The 21604-nt window shown below is 41.8% G+C and overlaps 1 protein-coding gene across 2 annotated transcripts; it reads right to left on the bottom strand.

The window, feature by feature from the left end:
- Positions 1-291: 291 nt before the first annotated feature.
- Positions 292-10188, bottom strand: LOC119333205 (homeobox-leucine zipper protein HOX9). 2 transcript variants are annotated; one of them, XM_037606186.1, is made up of 19 exons: positions 9801-10188; positions 8994-9317; positions 8598-8757; positions 8414-8496; positions 8232-8322; positions 8041-8136; positions 7490-7603; positions 7293-7376; positions 7042-7197; positions 6880-6954; positions 5934-6040; positions 5666-5846; positions 5151-5339; positions 4635-4709; positions 4325-4459; positions 1795-2114; positions 1491-1596; positions 1171-1320; positions 292-855 (listed from the first exon to the last, which is right to left on the bottom strand). In XM_037606186.1, the coding sequence occupies exons 2-19, from the start codon at positions 9245-9247 to the stop codon at positions 709-711; spliced, it is 2523 nt and encodes an 840-aa protein (XP_037462083.1). In that variant the 5' UTR covers positions 9248-9317; positions 9801-10188; the 3' UTR covers positions 292-708. The 2 variants fall into 2 exon arrangements, with proteins under 2 accessions (XP_037462083.1, XP_037462088.1); XM_037606191.1 differs by lacking the exon at positions 9801-10188 and having other exon boundaries at positions 8994-9420.
- Positions 10189-21604: the final 11416 nt, after the last annotated feature.

The raw sequence follows: 21604 nt of genomic DNA, 5'->3' as shown, positions 1-21604 counted from the left end.
CAATTTGTGTAATCGTGATTGTATCTTATACTGATAGTCAAATCCTTGCGTGAGTAATATAGATCGAGAGAGAGATCCTGTAGATTACTAACAATGTACCACTGCCACAACAGGGCCACAGGCGGCGAGGATTTGGCTCCGGGAAGGGCGGGCGTGTGATTGGCGCAGAGGAGATGAGTGCCGAGCACGAGGGAGAGGTTGCATGGAGGACGAAGCTGTTTTGAGTATTTCACTGCACACAATTGAGAGTCAGACTAGCTTTGACGCTGACCTTCACTTTCTTTAGCCAAATCTCGAATGCCAGGCAGTTGGCAAATGATTCATGTCGAACAAACGATCTTCAGACCAAATACAAATCGACGAGTAAAGCGAAAAATCCACACAAACACTGATTATACATCAGCCATGTCCCAATTTCGCTACTACTAGCATTCCATCATCATCACACGAATAAAAGTAGGAACCTTTCTGGATTCAAGAAAGGCTAGCACCTCAATCCAGACAGACATCAGCCAGCTTCTTGCCTGGGTAAATTAGTGGAAACGTGAGCAAATTTTACACTAGGCAGAATTCTTCCCGATGCTGGCTCTTCAAATCTAGAAACAAACTAGTTAAAGATAACGTAAAACTACTTTCCAGTGGCGGCGGTTCTCCCCTACAGAGAGAGCAAAAATGGAGCTGCATGGGACAGGCAAGGGTGATGGATGATCACACGAAAGACCAGTTGACGAAGCAGAAGGCGAGGCAGTGCACATTGTTGTCCTCACCAACTACTTTCCATGCTACAGCACTCTCAAATGAGACATGGCGGCCCATCCCAGACAAGCACACACCCCCTGGCAGGTAAACAAAGCCCTGAACAGATAGATGAATGATTATTAGATGCGCCGTCTTCTAATCCGTTTCCAAAATGAGCAAGAGCAAGGAGGAGAACATACAAAAAATGTATTTTAAAGGACTTGATTGGAAAGTAAGTTTGATCAGTTCGTGGAGGCTGCCTATTAGAGTCGGATGAGATGAAATACACAAACAGAAATGAAACATGTCGGCGCTTCCTTGAATTTTTACATGGCAAGGTTCAAATGCATGTATCGATCCTACTGACTTGTGTTAGCAGTTGAGACTTGAGAGTAAAATTTTTTTAGTTGCTTGAAAGAAGCAGTTGAATACCTGCTCCATCAACTTTGGGATCTCGGAGTATAGTGCCTTTCTACCAGCTTCATCAAATATCTTGTCCAACGAGAGATCTTGAAGGGCAACGAAAGATGTTTCCAACATGTTAATTCCCATCTCGTTTGCAAACGTAAATACAGGCTTTTCCTGAAAGAATGTTAGCATGCAGGTAGGTATATCAGCCAAGAAAGCCCACATTTTTGCCTTGCCATATTCACATGATTTTGACAGACATCCAGGAAGACATAACAGACAAAACACAGTTAAAACGCATTTGTTTACTTTTGTGTGTAGTGCTTTTTCATTTTAAAAGGTACCTTGAAAGAACAGCACAAAATAGCATCTTCATGATCCCAGAGCATTCTCAATAAAGATTCCCCAGCTTCATCTGCCTGTCTAAATAACTCGACCCCCAGATGGAACCTGTAAATATGGTTGTTTTGCTTCAGCTTCCATTCAAGTTAATCTTTAGTACACATTTAATTTTGGGCATCTGCAGTTTTATTACTTGTACTCCTTGGCCTTGCAAGAATAGGTGTAGACCAGAGCAAAAAGCAGCACTGATCACTACTGGCCTCAATCATCCATACGATTAGAATAGAAGACGATGGCTGTACTTACCGGTAACTTTGGCATATCCAGCGAGCTAGTGTTGCAGCTTCAGGGAAGCCAGAAATTATCTTCTGTTCAGCATTCAAGCCAGATCGAGAGGGAGAGATAGCCATCGACACTCTCTGAACGGCGGAGACAATGCTGCGGACATACTGCCGGGCCATAGTTGCAACACTATCTTGGAGATGCATCTCGTAAGGGAATTGAAAGGCAATTGTCAGCACTGATCGTAGATTACAATCGTCCGCACCGCCTGAGGCTTGCAGTGTAGTTGAACCAGCTTCAAGGCTAGAGGCCAAATCTAGTGTTCTACCGGCGGGTGCACCATCCTATGAAAGATATTGACGGTTAAAATCTGAGCAACTGAAAATAAATCTACATAGAACAAAGTAGAAACCAGAAGATTGGGCCAAACAAGTGCCATCCTACTGGAATTGAATGGCTTTCAGCGATAAAATTTTCAGAAATATTTTGATGGCATAGATGTTACAATGCATTTCTGAACAGAACTGAGGCATTGTGTAGGACAGAAATGTAAAAATGCAGTCGCCAGGAAATCTAGTGTTCTACCGGCAGGTGCATCATCCTATGAAAGATATTAATGGTTAAAATCTGAGCAACTGAAAATCAATCCACATATAACAAAAGTAAAAACCAAAAGATTGGGCCAAACAAGAGCCATCCTATTGGAATTGAATGGCTTTCATGTTTCAGCCATAAAATTTTCAGACATATTTTGATGGCATAGATATTACAATGCATTTCTGAACAACAGAATGGAGGCATTGTGTAGGACAGACATGTAAAAATGCAGTCGCCAGGAAATCTAGTGTTTACCAGCTGGTGCACTATCCTATGAAAGATGAGTTCGAAGGAGGTCAAGAAACTCGAGAAGATTTGGACGACTCTCCTTCCCCCGACCCCGTGCGGCCGCCACCGGGCGGCCACCACCGGTCCTGCCCTCGACCTCCCGCGCCTCCCCCTCCCTTCGCGGCCGCCTGCAACGTCGCCAGGCGAAGGCCCTGTGGCGCGGTGGCGGCGGACCACCTCTCGCGTCCGGGGATCTGAGACGGCGGCAGCCAGATCTAGGTCCTCCTGCAACGATGATGGCGGGCAGCGGCAGCCGGGGCACATGTCGGTGGGCTCTGCTGCTGACGGCAGGGATGGCAGGAGGCGGCGGCGTGGTAGGCGGGCTCGATCTAGGCCCTTTGAGTCTAGGCGGGCTGCCGCTGTCGCGTTCTCAACATGTTGCCTGTCATCGGCTTCGGTGACAGGTCACAGAGGTACTCCGGTTCTGCCACGCATCACGAGGATTATGGCGGTGGTGGTCATCTCTTCCATCGGAGGTGGTCGGCCTGATGTTGGGTGGTCGGATCTCAAGATCCGTCATCTAGTCCTGGCTGCGAGTCGGGGAGACATAGTTGCCGGTGAAAACCGAGCCGAAGGCTGGAGATGGCGGCGTTCTGCGCCGTTACACGACGATGCCTTCATCAAGGTGTTACCTTGATGAAGGCATCGTCGTGTAACTACTGTCGACCCACTCATGCTGCTCCGGAGGAAACCCTACGATCTGGTCTTCCAGATCGAACGATGGCGGCATTGCGGTGTCGTTTCTCTCTTGGGAGCTGGTTGTGGAGCAGCACTGGAAGACAGAGGCAGGAGGTGCAGCGGCTTCATCTTGCACGGAGCTTTGAAGGAGATGTCAAGTCATGCCTGGCCGACAGGTGCTACGCTGTGTCATGCCTGTTCGGCAGGTGCTACGCACGACAGATCTTCTAGAGACTTCAAGCTGTGCCGGCTGGTGGTACTTCGCAGCATGGTGCTGCGGCAGTTTGCGCGCGGGGAGGTGGTGCCGTTGGGCGCCGTGGTGGCGTCGACGGATGGCCGGACTGGCAAGGCTGAGGCCAATCTCTTTCCGGAAGATGGGTCAGCTCGATGATGATGGCGGCTTCTAAAGCGTGTGCATGTGGTGTACGCTTTAAGTTTGCTGCACCAGGTGTAGGTTCCGATACGTTATGCGGATGGATCAGCAACTACACCGGTTTTAGATATGGGGAGTGAGAGCACTCCACATTATCAAGTTCGTAAGTGTGAGTGGTGGCTTCGGTTGGCTTGATGTATGTTCTTGTCAGACCTTTGTTCAATAATTAATAAAGATGGTTGTATGCATCGATTGATGCAAAGGCCGGGGGTTTTAACTTTTAACCTCCTTTTCCAAAAAAAATGAAAGATATTGACGGTTAAAATCTGAGCAACTGAAAATCATTCTACATATAACAAAGTAGAAACCAGAAGATAGGGCCAAACAAGAGCCATCCTACTGTAATTGAATGGCTTTCAGGTTTCAGCCATAAAACTTTCAGAAATATTTTGATGGCATAGAAGTATGTTACAATGCATTTCTGAACAGAATTGAGCATTGTGTAGGAGGACATGTAAAAAAATGCAGTTGCCAGGAAAAGTGAATTATTGGTCACTAAAGGAAAGTGGTGTCCTGAATTTCACTATAACAATAAATTAGAGAAACAGGATACTCAACTGTTTTCATGTCCAGTGGTATAACACGGAAGCCTGAAGATATTAATGGAGCATCATCAGGGAAAAGCTCATCAATTGGTGCAAAGACAAGTTGGAAGCAGGATCCCATTGATTTCTCGTCTATTCCAGTGCAAAACTGAAAGATCAATAAAGTTCAGAGATCTTTTTAGTACCACTTGTCAGTATACTTCACAGTACTAGCATCAATGCAGAAATCTATCTAATAAGCAATGTGCAAAGTGAAATCCAACTGGTTGATTGATCAGATAATAGAACACTAGAGACTAAATCAATGAACTGTCAGTTATTACCTGAAGCAGGTGGATATCTCTTGATAAAAGACCCTCATCGAGCGCTTGCCCTTCAAGACGAACAACTTCTAGAATCTGCATATTGAATTATTCATCAAGGTTTCATGCTATTACGCCCATCAAGAAAAATAGCTTGCAATTTATCAACATATCTTGTATAAATACATGTTGTTTATTATCCTCTCCAAACGATAGACTTGTTATAAGGCTTGCTTGCCAATAACCTATTGCTATACTACCAATCTGCCACACTATTAAACAAGGAAAGTTGCACGAAGCACATGCAGTGAAGGGAATACTATCTACGAAGGTTACATGAGACACAAATGGGAAATTTACAAGAATGAAGAACGTGAAAATACGACCAAGGACAATCCATCACAATTATCTACATGGATAGATTAATAACGCATATAGCAATGAGCGACAGGAATTTGTAATGTCTCGAAGAGATACCAAATCATGCCGACATCTAGCAAATCATACGGCTGTACATGCAAAGATTTGTGAATATACCTCCTCATTCTCCACTGTGTGAGCAAGTGGCATGATGATCTGGCTCCCAGAAAATCTCATGGGACGCAACCCAGGAAGTGAGCATGAGCTTGATTTCAGCGCCGAAGCCGAATATGCATCAAAGTTATAATCAGCCCATTCAGACCGATGTTCCCTCAGAAACCGAACCAGTACTGCTGGTGGAACACTCTAGTAAACCAAACAAAGACAGAGTAAGAGCTTGAAAAACAGACAAGAATTAAGAGAAAGATCCAAGTTGGTTTTCAATTCTCCAGTGTCTGCAATGTTAGCCAAGTGAAACAAAACAAAACCGACATTTCTAGTATACCACTACAAGCCAATAGCACAAACAGTACAATAACCTAAAGTACCAGGCTACCATCCAAATGCATGCCACCAGATTTTTGACAAGATGCAAGAATACCAGTATCGAACAACAGATGTTTTAATAAACTTAACAAAGTCTTTATCAATGGGAATGCAAATTAACGTATATGTAATAATCGCATCATCACCTGCAGTAACATTGATGCTTTAGCACATATAACACCTCCAGGAACAATAAAAGCATTGGGAGCAGTGTTATTGCTTCTAATCTTTTTTGAGTTGCAAGCAATAATCACATCTTCAATGCCGTCTCCAGCCATTACAGACCAACCATCATCATTGAAGCCACTTATAGCATCATTAAATCCTCTGAAAGGGCATGAAAATGGTGTCAAGATAAACATCAGCCCAAGGCATGCACGGGCAAAAGTAGCAGTATCATTAGCCAGGACTAACCTACTCAGCCTCTGACTAAATGTCCGCAGAACAGCAGGTTGCCTCCCTAGAGCATATACAACCTCCCCACTAGTTTCTTGAGCAATCTGTCTGATGTGTCGTAATGCCTTGACAACAAGAAATGGTCAGTACCGAACTAGGATTTACAGAACGATCCAGCAGTCAAAAGATGCAAAAGCAGTTAGCTACTTTTGTATGCCAAAGTGCCATAAAAAACTTAAAGCTCTGGATTATGAGTATCATCTTGAAGTATCTCGCTTTAGCAACGCATATTTGAGCTCAGTCACCAACCAGCGAATGACTTTAAACTAAAGTAGTTAAATTGTTTTGGACAACACAAGCATTTCTAGTAAGATGTTTATTCTCTAAAAAAATCTAAGCATGTATCTAGGCATTGGTGCCAAAAACAGGAACTCAATTATGATCATTCCTCCCCATATGTAACCGATATTATAATAAAAAGTGTCAATCTGGAACCCAGTACATATGCTCCTGTCATGAACAGTAAAATCCGAAAATTATCAAACATTGCCTACCGGTCTACCTAGGTGCAAATTTTCGAAATAGAAAGACTTTCGTGCTGTCCTGCACGCACAAAAAAAAATCAGTGCTCCAAGATGGTTTCTAAAAAAGCTTATTTGGAGCATCATTTTTATTTTGTCGTTGCCCAGAACATTACAAATATTTTTTTCTCCATGAAACTGCGCATGCCAGAATATTTTGGATTGTTTCACTTTTTACTGTTCACCGCAAAAAAACATGTCCCTATTATAACAGATATTGAACAATTGCACTAGGCTGAGGTTCTGAGCTGCCAAGTAAAGAGCCACAAGGAACTGATCATCAGAAGTAAAAGGTGGACACTGTACACATACTACAGAAGATGGCATACAAATACAAATTCAAGGTAAAAGCGGATCAAGAAATGTAGTAACTAAGAACGCACCGCAGTAGTCATTTTCTGAGCAACTACCCTAGAAGACTCATAGAGCGGGCGAAGCACTTCTGGAACACTCCAAGCCTGTAAAATATAATTGAATTAAATTAGTAAGAAACATGGGAGGGAACATCGATGCACGGAATTTAACACCTATGTTTGAAATCAGACCTCAAGGTCCAGATGATCGACTATATGCACAATTGAACCCCCGCCGTCGCATGGCCGAACTAAATAGCCACTAGGAAGCATCTCAGCCCTTACAAATTGCTGTGCTGAGGCAGTACTTGGACCACCTCCTGAACCACTCAAAGATCTCTCACAAACCTACGATATACAGGGATGTAAGCAAAAGGCTTCATTGGCTCTAATTTACACTCTAGTTAGACTAACAACAATACAACATTCAAGTTCATACACACCACGAGACTTCCATCTTCCATTGTAGTTGTGTATCTCAGCGTCCAAAAATCACGTGCAGGAACTAACGTGGTAGGAGCATACATCTGAATGCACAAACCAAGAGTAAGAAGGAGTAGCATGGATAATACAAGTTACCAAACTAAACTACACCATATTATTGTGCAAAGGAAGAAGTGATCAATGACATAATGCTCACCTGCATGTAAACAAGTTCAATGGTCCCACCGTTTCCAGCTGGAAGCATCGTAAAAACTTCAAGACTCCGACAATCACGGAACCAAGATGGGCGGTCTTTCAAGATCTCCACAATCTAGAATGCACAGCAATATTAGAAACTCCAGGGAATAATTTCTTAGTAGAACAGTGTGCCTCAATTTTGTAGAGAAGTTTGGAGTGCAAGAAAATATGATAGGATTTCTGTTTCAGCTGGCAAGATGAGAAGATTCTTCAAAAAAAATGAAATTGCAGAATATAAGTTGTTTTATTAAGTTTAAAACTTTATTGATTCAGTTTTCCAAAAGGGTTTATTTACATCTTTAGAGAAACGGGAGCGATGTATGCACGGCTAGCTGGGGTACAGTTTTTTTCTGAGGTCTCTCTTCGCTTTTTAGAAACCACGCCATATATCATACAAACAATATGGTTAACTACAAATTCAACAGTTTCTTCATGATTCTCTTGGAAACAAACAACGAGCGTTCTTGAACTATCATGAAGTTCCAAACGAAGTTTGAGGTATACAGTTACCTTTGTTGGTTCTAGATTCACCAGACCACAGGCACGGGCAGCAACACCTCGGCAACCATGTGAAACGGCAACAATACCAAACGAATCCGGACCAGGCTAATCACAGGAAGGAGAAACAAATGAGCATGCATAGATCCACTTAGAGTTAGTATCAGTGTTGGAACAAAGAACCTCCAGAATTGGCAACTGACCTTCATCCCAGGCATCGGGACCCAATCAACAGCAGTTCCTGTAGCCTTTGAGAGGAACTCTGTCAATGTCTCCTCCGCAATTGCAAGGAGTCTAGAGAAAATGGAAGGAAGATATGTAACAAGTTCTTACATAAAAGGGAATTGGATGATCCCACCTGTTGTCAGTAACAAAAACCACTTACCCAGCTGGGTTACTTGCATCCCTTAGAGGGTTTGGAGGAGTGGTCACATTTGACTCACAACTTGTATCATTGGCCAACGAAGGCTGAAATGTAATGCAAGCACAAGGTAGCCACGGTCAGACACTTATCCAGGTCCTACAAGCAACGTGGTCTGTAAAAGTAAAACAACAAAATGGAGACTTACATTCTGCAGCTGCTGCTTCATGTATGCATTCTCATGAACCAACTGGGAGACCTGCTTCTGGAGACGCTCATTCTCTTCCATGAGGAGCTTGTTCATGGCGCTCAGTTTTCTGTTCACGGCCTGAAGCCTCGAAGACTCCTTCCGCTGCTTATCACGGCACCTGCACCCACGGAGAAAAGCCCATGACAATTATGCTTGAATGCAGAACCTGCCCAGATTGGGAAAATACACATATGCTCCAACACAGAACTAGAAACTCCCACATTTGTTCGTGATCCATCCTTACTCAATTTACCCAGCTACCATTACACTCTCATGCAGCGTAATGGCTGCTGATGCAGCAAATTCCATCCAATCACAAAAGGCGAAAGCGCGGCGGGCGGCCGACATGCTCACCTTCGGTTCTGGAACCAGACCTTGATCTGCCTGGGCTCGATGTTGGACAGAATGGGGCACTCGCGGAGCAGCTGCTGCCTCCGCGTGGAGGTCGGCTTGGGGCATTCGGCGTACACCCGCTCCAGCGCCTCCACCTGCTCCGGCGTGTACCGCACGTACTTGCCCGAGTCCATCCCGCCCTTGTCGTAGCCGCCGCCGCCGCCGTCGCTCCCGCTCCCGCTCCCGCAACGCATCGCCGCCACCGCCGCCGCCATCTTAAGCTCTTCCTTTGCGTCCTAGTTTCACCCCCTCGCGGCGCGCAGCGATCCTTGAGGGCAGAACAACCTGGGAGGAGATTTTCGAGCGGTTAGAACAAATTTGACATGGGGAAACGCGGGAGATTGACGAGCGCTGTTGGGCCATCCGCGCCCCTCCATCCCTCCTCCTGATCCCTCCCTTAAACAACAAAGCGTGGAAAAGCACGCAAAGGAGGCGGCTTTTGGCTCAGTATCTGAAATGAGGAAAAAGGAAAGGCAGCCGCAGCAGAAGACGCAAATGCGGGCGGCGAGGCGACGCCAGAATCGCACGATTTCGTGTGAGAATCAAAAGTGGAAAAATTAGCCGCGCGGAAATATCAGCTAAATCCTCCAGCGACAAGACAAAAAATAGACGGATAATCGCAGGAAAAAAATGTTTTCAGGGACGAAAAAAAAAAGATCCATCAGGAAACGCAAATGGCGACGCGGATAAGCAGTCTGAGGAGCACACGCGAGAATCGTCCTCCCGAGCTCCCGAACGACGCGTAGAGCGAAATTAGACATGAGTTACCTCCACACACGCCGGCCGGCCGGCGCGGGGAGGGGCGCCGCCCGTGACCCGCTCACAGCCTCCCGCCGCCCCGCCGGGCTGCGGTAGGGGGAGCCACGTCCATGAACCGCTTCCTCTGGCACTCCACCTACTACTCCTCCACCGCCGCGACAACCGGGGCCGCTAGCTCGCCCTCCGGACCACCGGATCCGGCCCCTCCTGCCCTCAGCTCGCGTCCGTCCGCCCGACCTGAGGCAATCGAACGAGCACACCACAGCACGAGCGACGAGAGGGAGAGGGGGGGAGAGAGAGAGACTGTACAGCGACACGGGGAGGGTGGCAAAAGGTGACAGCTTTAAAGGCTGGCCAGTGAGAGAGAGAGGGCGGGGCGGTGGGGGAGCGGAGCAGGAGCCCGGGGTCGCGAGAGTGGCAGTAGCTCAGGCTCAGCTCGCACTACGTCTAGTCGTATTCTACGCTGCGAGCCAGAGGCCTCTGGAGCTACAGCTACGATGATAGACTAGCTAGGCTACTAGGCAGTGAGAGGACGTGAGGAGATGGAGAAAGCTGTGGAGGAGGACGAAGGGGGTGGGTGAGCTCGGTCCATGGAGGTCGGGAGTGGGGCTCACACACAGTGGTTCGCTGTACCCCGGCCCGCGTCACTGTCGCGCTGAAAGGACACCATTATTTTCCCCGTGACATCTCGCTGACCGCGTCGACTTGGACATTTTTTCTCTTGATGACATTGTTGTTGAGGTTGCTTACCGCATACTACCTTCTTCCTGGTTTGTAAGTCTTTTTGTATTTTGTTCAATATTTTACTAAAAATTTAACTAACAAAATATTAATGCATATTATAGAAAAAATATTATTTGATTCATATTTGAACATAGTTTTTAATTATATTTTTAAAGATATGTATTAACATTTTGTTAATTAAATTTAACGTCAAATTTTGACGTGAAATGCAAATGGGACTAATAAACCAGGACGGAGGTAATACACCATTTGTCATGGTCAAAACCTGACACCAGATCAATAATGTAGTCAATTTTTTTACAACTATTATTATTACTATGCCCGTGCAATCCTCAAACATATTACAACAAGCACTAAAGTTTTGAAGATCAAATGAAAAGTTCAAATTGGAGGCCTAACAAAGAGAAACAAATGATACTATGCAAAGAGTTAGCTATATTTTATGCTTACTACAAAAAATACAATATAATAAGGCTGATGAACACCTAGCTTTTTTTATGCAATCTCATAAGAATGTAATTATTATTTAAAACAATTTGCAATGCTATGTACATCTCACTCCAATGCATACCACAACATCAAATTGACCTTAATTAACCTAACAAAAGGTATAGAACGAAAACAGATCATAATCAGCCTTAAAACATGCATGTCTCTACGGTATTGTATACTTTATCTCGCCACTCAAGGGCATCACATGGCATGATTAAAACGATGAAAAAAAGGCACTGCAGTAAGTGAATATGAATAGGGAGAAAGAAGATGTAGAGAATTATTTTATTTTACACACTAAAAACATTCAAATATCTGACAGCACATCCAACTGTTCCTCAGCTCGTTGTACAAGAATAATATTCTTTCAATGTGCATCAATCAAGATCTAGAATAGTTTCTTATCGACAATGATGAGCTCTATTTTCGGTAAACCTCAAAAGTTCTTAATAAAACCACTTCGCCTTGTTGAACTTCACAGTATTTAAGTGTGATTTCTTTTGATCTGGTCAACAAAAACATGGACTGATAGTTACCAATTTTGCTCTGCACTATGACATACAAACAACATTGTGTATGATTAGAAGAAAAAAAGCTTTTCAAGAGTCATCACTTGAGAGCAATTAAGAATAAAGATTAAGTATTAAATAGTTCCCCTAATAATCACCGGGCCATTCCACCTTTTCAAAATATTTATTTAGGCCTTGATATTTTTCCACTCTTTTTTTTCAAGTCAATAGTAGCATAAACTCCATCCGGTGATAGTCATGCCATAAATCTTAAGGTTGCAAAGAGAACCTTGTCAAAAGAGAACATGAGATTTTTAGGGGTGGTAAATCAAATGTTTTTAGGGCAAATTATGTTGACAATTTCCTTTAGCAAGCACGACAAAATCCGCCATGTTTAGATTTTTGCCAGGATTTGCTATGCTTGTTAACAGAAACTGCCATCCTTGATACAACACAAATTGCAATAAAAGAGTCCAATTTGCCACCCCTAAAAATTTGATGTCAGATTTTTAAGAGATAAAAAGTCCTGAACAACCATTTGTGATGCGTTGAGCGCCTAGCTCGTCCCAACCTCTGTGAAATGCAAACTAACAAACTTTTGTGGCACCAGCAAGCTTGTTTCTGTCGGTCGCCTTGGACTACGATTTCAGCGACCGCCTCTACAATAGATCAGTGGCTTGCAAGCCAAATCAAAATGGGCGAGTTAAGGTTTCACATGGTGTCAAACTTCTAGTACATGCAAAAGGAACAACTTTGCTGCAGTAATTATTTCCTTTCTGGACCGCAACAGTTCACGGACAACGTATGAAGCTTTACTTCAGTAGAACCATTAGCTGAACAACACATGCAAGCACAACCAAAAGGACCAACCAATGCGCAGGGCATGTGTGGCTTGCCGGCCTGGCGGTGTCGTGGCACAGCTACCGCAAACACTCAAAGAAGTGCACCCAGCCCAAGGTAGAGAAAGGATACAAACCGCGACAAGGGTAGGGTTAGCAACATCAGAAGCGATGGTCACCAACACGGCGATCAGGTTGGGAGTTGGCGCGACGACGGGAATGAGACGAAATAACAGTGGGAGTAACCTTGAGGAGAGATTCGACGGAACCAACCCTAGAGTCCGGCCCTTCTCTATAGTCACCGCTCGGGGCCGAGCGGAAGGAGGCAGATCTCAGACAGGTGACAACGGAGCTCGCACCATCGATGTTGGACATCGAGCATGAACAGGGCGGTGAAACTCTAGCGCCGTCGGGGCATCGGAGGTCGGGTGGACGATTTTGTGAGTTGCAGCACGGAAAGGGCGGAGCTCGTATAGATAATACTGGAGCGCGGACAACCAATGGTGGTCGAAGGGGTGTGGTGGCGGTGACCCGGGTTTCTTTTGTTTGCTATGTTCACTAGTGCGACCTAGATAGAACAAGAGAAACGGGGACTTTGATTACATAAATTTAGTCATGGGGCAATTTATTGTGTTACCAAATAATTATCGACTACGATTAATGTTGGGAAATCATAATAGAAACAAAAAAAATCACGCCTACGATCACCCAAGATCAATATGAAAATGCATAACAGGTTGAGATCACGATCATTACCGTCACCGAGTTGCAACGAAAGAAGAACGTGTCGGTGTAGATCGTACTTGGAGTTCCTCGAACCGTCAATGAATGATACATCTCCAACGTATTTATAATTTTTTATTGTTTCATGCTATTATATTATCAATCTTGGATCCTTTATATGCTATTTTATATCATTTTTTGGACTAACCTATTAACTCAGTACCCGGTGTCAGTTCCTGTTTTTGCTTGTTTTTACTTTTCAGAAAATTGGTATCAACGAAGTCTAAACACGATAAAACTTTAGATTTTTTGTGGACCAAAAGGGACCCTAGAAGGTTCGGGAGGAGGCCAGAAGCCTTACGGGAGAGCCACGAGCTCACCAGCCGCGCCCTAGGGGTAGGGCGCGCCCCCTGAGCTCGTGACTCCCACGCAACTCCGTTTGACCTAATTTCACCTGTATAAATTCCCAAATATTCCCAAACCAATAGAGAGCCACCCGAAACACTATTTCCACCGTCGCAAGCTTCTGTTCTTCCGTGATCCCATCTAGAGGCCTTTTCCGGTACTCTGCCGGAGGAGGAATTGATCACGGAGGGCTTCTACATCATCCTTGTTGCCTTTTGATGATGTGTGGGTAGTTCACCACAGACCTACGGGTCCATAGCTAGTAGGTAGATGGCTTATTTTCTCTCTTTGATCTTCAATACAATGTTCTCGATCTCCTTGGAGTTATATTCGATGTAATCTTCTTTTGCAGTGTGTTTGTTGGGATCCGGTAAATTGTGGGTTTATGATCATATTATTCATTAAAATTAATTGAGTCTTTTCTGAACTTTATTACGCATGATTGTTATAGCTCTTGTATTTCTCTCTGATCTATCCATTTGGTTTGACCAACTAAATTGATTTATCTTCAGTTGGAGAGGCATTTTATAATGGGTTCGATCTTCCAATGCTCTATATCCAAGTGATAGAAGGGGAGAAGACGCGTATTTGTATTGTTGCCATTAAGGGTAAAATGACGGAGTTTATTCTTATTCATTGGGTTTGCTTTGTCTACATCATGTCATTTTGCTTAAGGCGTTACTTCATTTTTATGAACTTAATACCATAGATGCATGCTGGATAGCAGTCAATTGGTGGAGTAATAGTACTTGATACAAGCAGGAATCGGTCTACTTATGTCATACATGATGCCTATATACATGATCATTGTCGTGAATACGTCGAGAGTATGCACTTTTGTATCAATTGCCTAACAGTAATTTGTTCACTCATTTATGCTATGTGTTTGAGAGAGAAGTCTATAGTGAAAACTATGGCCCCCGGGTCTACTTTTGTCATATTATAAAATCCAAAAATATTTTCATGTAATTTATTTACTTTACTTTTATTTTGTAATTTATCTGTCTACCTATGCAAGATTTGATCCTTGACGATTGATGTCTACTAGAACTACGTCGGTATTTCCCCAAAGAGGAAGGGATGATGCAGTATAGCGACGGTAGGTATTTCCCTCAGTGATGAGATCAAGGTTATCGAACCAGTAGGAGAACCTCCTCACACCACGTAAACATCACGTGCACACAAATAACAAATACTCGCAACCTGACGTGTTAAAGGGGTTGTCAATCCCTTCCGTGTACGGCGCCTCAAGATAGGCAAATAACGTGAGGTAAAAGTGGTAGATAGGATAAATAGATCGCGGAACAAATAAATTGCAGCAAGGTATTTTGTATTTTTGGTCTAATAAATCTGAAATTAAATGCAAAATTAAATAGATCGCAAAGGCAAATATGATGAAAAGAGACCCGGGGGGTGTAGGTTTCACTAGTGGCTTCTCTCGAGAAAAATAGCAAACAATGGGAAAACAATTACTGTTAGGCAATTGATAGAACTTCAAATAATCATGACGATATCCAAGCAATGATCATTATATAGGCATCACATCCAAGATTAGTAGACCGACTCCTGCCTGTATCTACTACTATTACTCCACAGATCAACCGCTATCCAGCATGCATCTAGTGTATTAAGTTTCTGAGAAAACTGGGTAATGCAATAAGAACGATGACATGATGTAGACGGGATCCGTTTATCTATTGCGGAGATATATATCCCATCTTGTTATCCTTAGTAGCAACGATACATACGTGTCAGTTCCCCTTCTGTCACTAGGATCAAGCACCATAAGATCGATCCCACTACAAAGCACATCTTCCCATTGCAAGATAAATAGATCAAGTTGGCCAAACAAAACCCAAATATTGGAGAAAAATATGAGGCTATAAGCAATCATGCATATAAGAGATCAAAGAAGACTCGAATAACTTTCTTGGATAAAAACATAGATCTGATCATAAACTCAAAGTTCATCGGATCCCAACAAACACACCGCAAAAAGACTTACATCATATGGATCTCCAAGAGACCATTGTATTGATAATTAAGAGAGAGAGGAAGCCATCTAGGTACTAACTACGGACCCGTAGGTCTACAAAGAACTACTCATGCATCATAGGAGAGGCACCAATGGAAGTGGTGAACCCCTTCATGACGGTGTCTAGATTGGATCTGGTGGTTCTGGACTCTGCGGCGGCTAGAATTTATTTTCCTCGACTCCCCTAGGGTTTCTGGAATATTGTGGTATTTATAAAGCGAAGAGGCGGTTCAGGGGGCACCCGAGGTGGGCAGCACCCACCAGGGCGCGCCTGGGCCTTCTGACGTGCCCTGGTGGGTGTTGCTCCCCTCGAGCAGCCCCCCAGGTCCTTCCTTGGCCCATTGGCTTTCTTCTGGCCCAAAAAAATCCTCCAGAAGTTTCGTTGCGTTTGGACTCCATTTGATATTGATTTCCTGCGATGTAAAAAACATGCAGAAAATAGCAACTGGCACTGGGCACTATGTCAATAGATTAGTACCAAAAATGATATAAAATTACTATAAAATGATTGTAAAACATTCAAGAATGATAATATAACGGCATGGAACAATCAAAAATTATAGATACCTTGGAGACGTATCAGCATCCCCAAGCTTAATTCATGCTCGTCCTCGAGTAGGTAAATGATAAAAACAGAATTTTTGATGTGGAATGCTGCCTAACATGTTCATCACATTTCTTTTTTATAGCATGGACATATGGACTTTTTTATGATTCAAAACAACAGTCTAGTTTTTACATGAAGACTTTAATACTCAAGCATACCAACAAGCAACCATGTCTTTCAAAATATCAACACTAAAGCAAGTTATCCCTAGCCCATCATGCTCACTCATTGATCCATTCATGAAACACACTCGAATATTAGCTACACCCAATACTCAAATACGATCATAGTGCCCCTTGCTGGTGCTTTATAAGAGAAGACGGAGACTCAAATTCAAAACAAAATTTGCATAAGTAAAAGAAAGGCCCTTCACGGAGGGAAGTAGGGATTTGTAGATGTGCCAGAGCTCAAAGCTTAAATTGAGAGATAAAAAATTATTTTTGAGAGGCATACTTTTCCCACCAACGAAAACGACTTGGAGCATTCCAACACTTTCCATGCTAGATACATCATAGGTGGTTCCCAAACAGAAAATAAAGTTTATTCCTTTTTCCACCATAACTTTCATTTTCCATGGCTAACCATATCCACGGGTGCCCTCCATACCAACACTTTCCAAGGAATTTATTATTTGACAATATAAAGTAAATTCATTATTCATTTCGGGACTGGGCATCCCTAGTACCTTTGCCGTACTCTCGTGCAATCACAAGTTAATAAACACTCATCATGAGAATAACACATCTAGCATGGAAAATATTGGGTACCCTTTACCGCTTCGCGACTAGTAGAGCACAAAAAAGAGAAAATTTTATTTTGAACATTGGAGATGGCACATGCAAATTTGCTTAGAACGACATGGAAATACCGCATATAGGTAGGTATAGTGGACTCATAAGGCAAAACTGGTTTAAAGGGTTTTGGATGCACAGGTAGTGATCATACGTAGTGCAAAATGAAGGCTAGCAAAAAGATTGAGAAGCGACCAACCAAAAAGTGATAAATCTCGTACCCCAGCATTAAGCATAAGTAACACCGAATAATGCACCACAAGTAGGATATAAATTTCATTGCATAATTATTGACTTTCGTGCTTGCACAGGGAATCACAAACCTTTACATGAATATTCTTACTAAAGCACAATTACTCATCAACATGACTCATATATCATATCATCATATCTCAAAACCATTACTAAGAATCAAGTTTATTTTGTCCAATGATCTTCATGAAAGTTTTTATTATGTCCTCCTTGGATATCTAGCACTTTGGAACTATTTTCATATGTTGCTTTTGATAAGCTCAAACAAATATAAGTGAAGAACATGAGCATAATTTTTCTTTCTCTCAAAATAATCTAAGTGAAGCAAGAGAGAATTTCTTAAAATTTTACTAACTCCCAAATAAATCTAAGTGAAGAATGAGAGCATTTCTTAAAAAATAACAAAGCACACCGTGCTCAAAAGATATAAGTGAAGTACTAGAGCAAGTCCATGGCTCTAAAAATTTAAGTGAAGCATAGGAGCAAGCATAGCATGATTTTTTGGCTCTCTCAAAAGGGTGTATCCATCAAGGATTCAGCACTTAAAACACAAAGCAAAACAAGCAAAGACTCATATCATACAAGACGCTCCAAGCAAAACTCATATCATGTAACGAATAAAAATATAGTTTCAAGTAAAATACCGATGGTTGTTAGAAGAAAGCGGGGATGCCACTCGGGAACATCCCCAAGCTTAGTTGCTTGCCACTTCTTTGAATATCATCTTGGGGTGCCTCGGGCATCCCCAAGCTTAGACTTTTGCTTATCCTTATTCCTACATCCATCGTAAGATAACCCAAAACTTGAAAACTTCAATCACACAAAACTCAAACAAAACCTTCGTGATATCCGTTAGTATAAGACCAAACCAGTACTATAAGTACTGTATCAAACCTATTCTTATTTTGTTTCTGCATTATATATATTGTATTCCAACTTTTCTATGGCAAAAACGCATCAAATAAAAACCATAAAATTATCAAAACAAGCACACAACGCAAAGAAAACAGAATCTGTCAAAAACAGAACATTCTGTAGCAATCCGAAACTTTTGAATACTTTTGTAACTCCAAAAATTATGAAATAAATTGGTGGATGTGAGGCATTTGTCTATTAATACTCTTAAAAAAGAATCAACTTAAAAGCACTCTTCTGTTAAAAATGACAAATAATATCGTGAACGCAAAAGTTTCTGTTTTTCAGCAAGATCAAATAAACTTTCACCCAGATCTTCCCAAAGGTCTTGCTTGGCACAAACACTAATTAAAACACAAAAAACATAATCATAACAGTAGCATAATTGTGCTAACACTCAAGAATGTAAAGCAAAAAGCAAAAATAAATTTTATTCATTGGGTCAACAAGCGCTATCGTTTTACGCCCCTAGCTAGGCATAACGCGTAGGATCTAAGTGTTGTCATCTTTGGTTCTAGATCCATAAGATGCCCTCATGATTGATTCATATGGTGGCCTATTTCTTGTTCTAGGGAAGTGTTCCATTCCCTTCCTTAGTGGAAATTGAAATTTAATATTGCCTTCTTTCATATCAATCACGGCACCAATAGTATGCAAAAATGGTCTTCCAAGAATAATTGAACAAGACGGATTGCAATCAATATCAAGAACAATAGAATCTATGGGCACATAATTCCTATTAGCAAGAATAATAACATCATTAATTATTCCCATAGACTTTTTAATAGTAGAACCCGGTAAGCGCAAATTTAAAGAGCATTCTTCAATATTGGTAAGACCAAACACATCACACATAAAGATTTCAGAATTGTAGAAACACTAGCACCCAAGTCACACAAAGCAAAACACTCATAATTTTTAATCTTGACTTTGATAGTAGGTTCCCACTCATCATGCAATTTTCTAGGAATTGAAATTTCTAATTCTAACTTTTCTTCAAAAGCTTTCATCATAGCATCGACAATATGTTTAGTAAAAGCTTTATTTTGTTTATAAGCATGGGGTGAATTTATCATGGATTTCAACAAAGAAATACAATCAACCAAAGGGAAACTATCATAATTAAAATCTTTGTAATCCAAAAAAGTGGGCACATCACTAGTTAAAGTCTTGACCTCTTCAAACCCACATTTATCAAAATTTTCAACAAGATATTCACTCTCCGAATCATAGGGACGCCAAGTTGACTCTTCTCCAGTCCCTTTTTCATCAATCTTAACTTTACTAAACAAAGAATTAATAGAAGAAAAACCAATCACTTTAAGATCTTCATCACTTTTATGATAGTAATCACTAGAAAATGCTTTTTCTAAAAATTCTCTTTTAGCTCTAAGCTCAACGGTTCTTTTCTTACTTTCATCCATAGAAACATAAAGAGCTTTAATTGATTCTTCAACTTTAGGCACAAAATTTTTCATCTTGAGAGTTTCTACATCGCGAGTAATTCTGTCAACACTTCTAGACAAATGATCAATTTTATTCAACTTTTCTTCTATCGAAGTGTTGAAAGCCTTTTGCGTATTGATAAATTCTTTAATACTGTTCTCAAGATCAGAGGTGTTTCTTTTATTATTTAGGTGGGATCACCATAGGAATTACCATAGTTATTAGAGGAATTACTAGGAAAAGGCCTAGGATTAAAATTACCTCTATAAGCATTATTGTTGAAATTATTTCGCAAGACAAAATTCACATCTATGGCATCACTATTTTGATCAATCAAAGTGGATGAAGGCACATCATTAAAATCAATAGGAACACTTTTATTAGCAACCAACTTCATAAGAGCATCAACTTTTTCACTCAAAGAATTTATTTCTTCTACCGAATTGACTTTTTTACTAGTAGGAGCTCTTTCGGTATGCCATTGCGAGTAATTTGCCATAATATTGTCTAGCAATTTAGTAGCTTCACCCAAAGTAATTTCCATAAAGGTACCCCCCGCGGCGGAATCTAAAAGATTACGAGAAACAAAATTCAATCCTGCATAAAATTTTTGTATGATCATCCAAAGATTTAACCCATGAGTTGGGCAATTCCTTAGCATCAATTTCATCCTTTCCCAAGATTGTGCAACATGCTCATGTTCAAGTTGCTTGAAATTCATGATCTGGGTTCTAAGGGAAATAGTTTTTGTGGGAGGAAAATACTTAGTGATAAAATCATCTTTGCACTTGCTCCAAGAATTGATACTATTGCGAGGCAAAGAAGAAAACCAAATTTTTGCACGATCTCGCAAAGAAAACGGAAATAATTTCAACATCACAATATCATTGTCCACATCTTTTTTGTTTTGCATATCGCATGATTCCATAAATGTGTTAAGATGGGACGCGACATCCTCATTAGGAGTAACGGCAAATTGATCTTTCATACCAAGATTCAACAAAGCAGTATTAATATCACAAGACTCCGCACTAGTGGCGGGAGGAGCAATCGGAGTGCTAATAAAATCATTGTTGTTGGTATCTGAGAAGTCACACAACTTGGTGTTCTCTTGAGTCATGATGACTACGAAACAAGATTGCACTCAAAAACAGATCTGACGAGAAAACGATGAACGAAAAAGAGGGCGAATAAAATGGCAAATTTTTGTGAAGTGGGGGAGAGGAAAACGAGAGGCAAATTGCAAATAATGTAAATTGCGAGGAGATGAGATTTGTGATTAGGAACCTGGTTGATGTTGAGGATCCTCCCCGGCAACGGCGCCAGAAATTCCTTTTGATGTCTGCTAGAACGACGTCGCTATTTCCCCAAAGAGGAAGGGATGATGTAGTATAGTGACGGTAGGTATTTCCATCAGTGATGAGACCAAGGTTATCGAACCAGTAGGAGAACCTCCTCACACCACGTAAACAACACCTGCACACAAATAACAAATACTTGCAACCCGACGTGTTAAAGGGGTTGTCAATCCCTTCCGGGTACGATGCCTCAAGATAGGCAAATAACGTGAGGTAAAAGTGGTAGATAGGATAAATAGATCGCGGAAAAAATAAATTGCAGCAAGGTATTTTTGTATTTTTTTGTTTAATAGATCTAAAAATAAATGCAAAAGAAAATAGATCGCAAAGGCAAATATGATGAAAAGAGACCCGAGGGCCGTAGGTTTCACTAGTGGCTTCTCTCGAGAAAAATAGCAAACGGTGGGAAAACAATTACTGTTGGGCAATTGATAGAACTTCAAATAATCATCACGATATCATGGCAATGGTCATTATATAGGCACCACGTCCAAGATTAGTAGCCGACTCCTGCCTGCATCTACTACTATTACTCCACACATCGACCGTTATCCAGCATGCATCTAGTGTATTAAGTTCATGAGAAAACGGAGTAATGCAATAAGAATCATGACATGATGTAGACGGGATCCGTTTATCTATTGCGGAGATATAGATCCCATCTTGTTATCCTTAGTAGCAACGATACATATGTATC

Source organism: Triticum dicoccoides, chromosome 1B, assembly GCF_002162155.2.
Source record: "Triticum dicoccoides isolate Atlit2015 ecotype Zavitan chromosome 1B, WEW_v2.0, whole genome shotgun sequence".
NCBI classification, from domain to species: domain Eukaryota; kingdom Viridiplantae; phylum Streptophyta; class Magnoliopsida; order Poales; family Poaceae; genus Triticum; species Triticum dicoccoides.
This window is presented reverse-complemented; position numbering and strand designations above follow the sequence as displayed.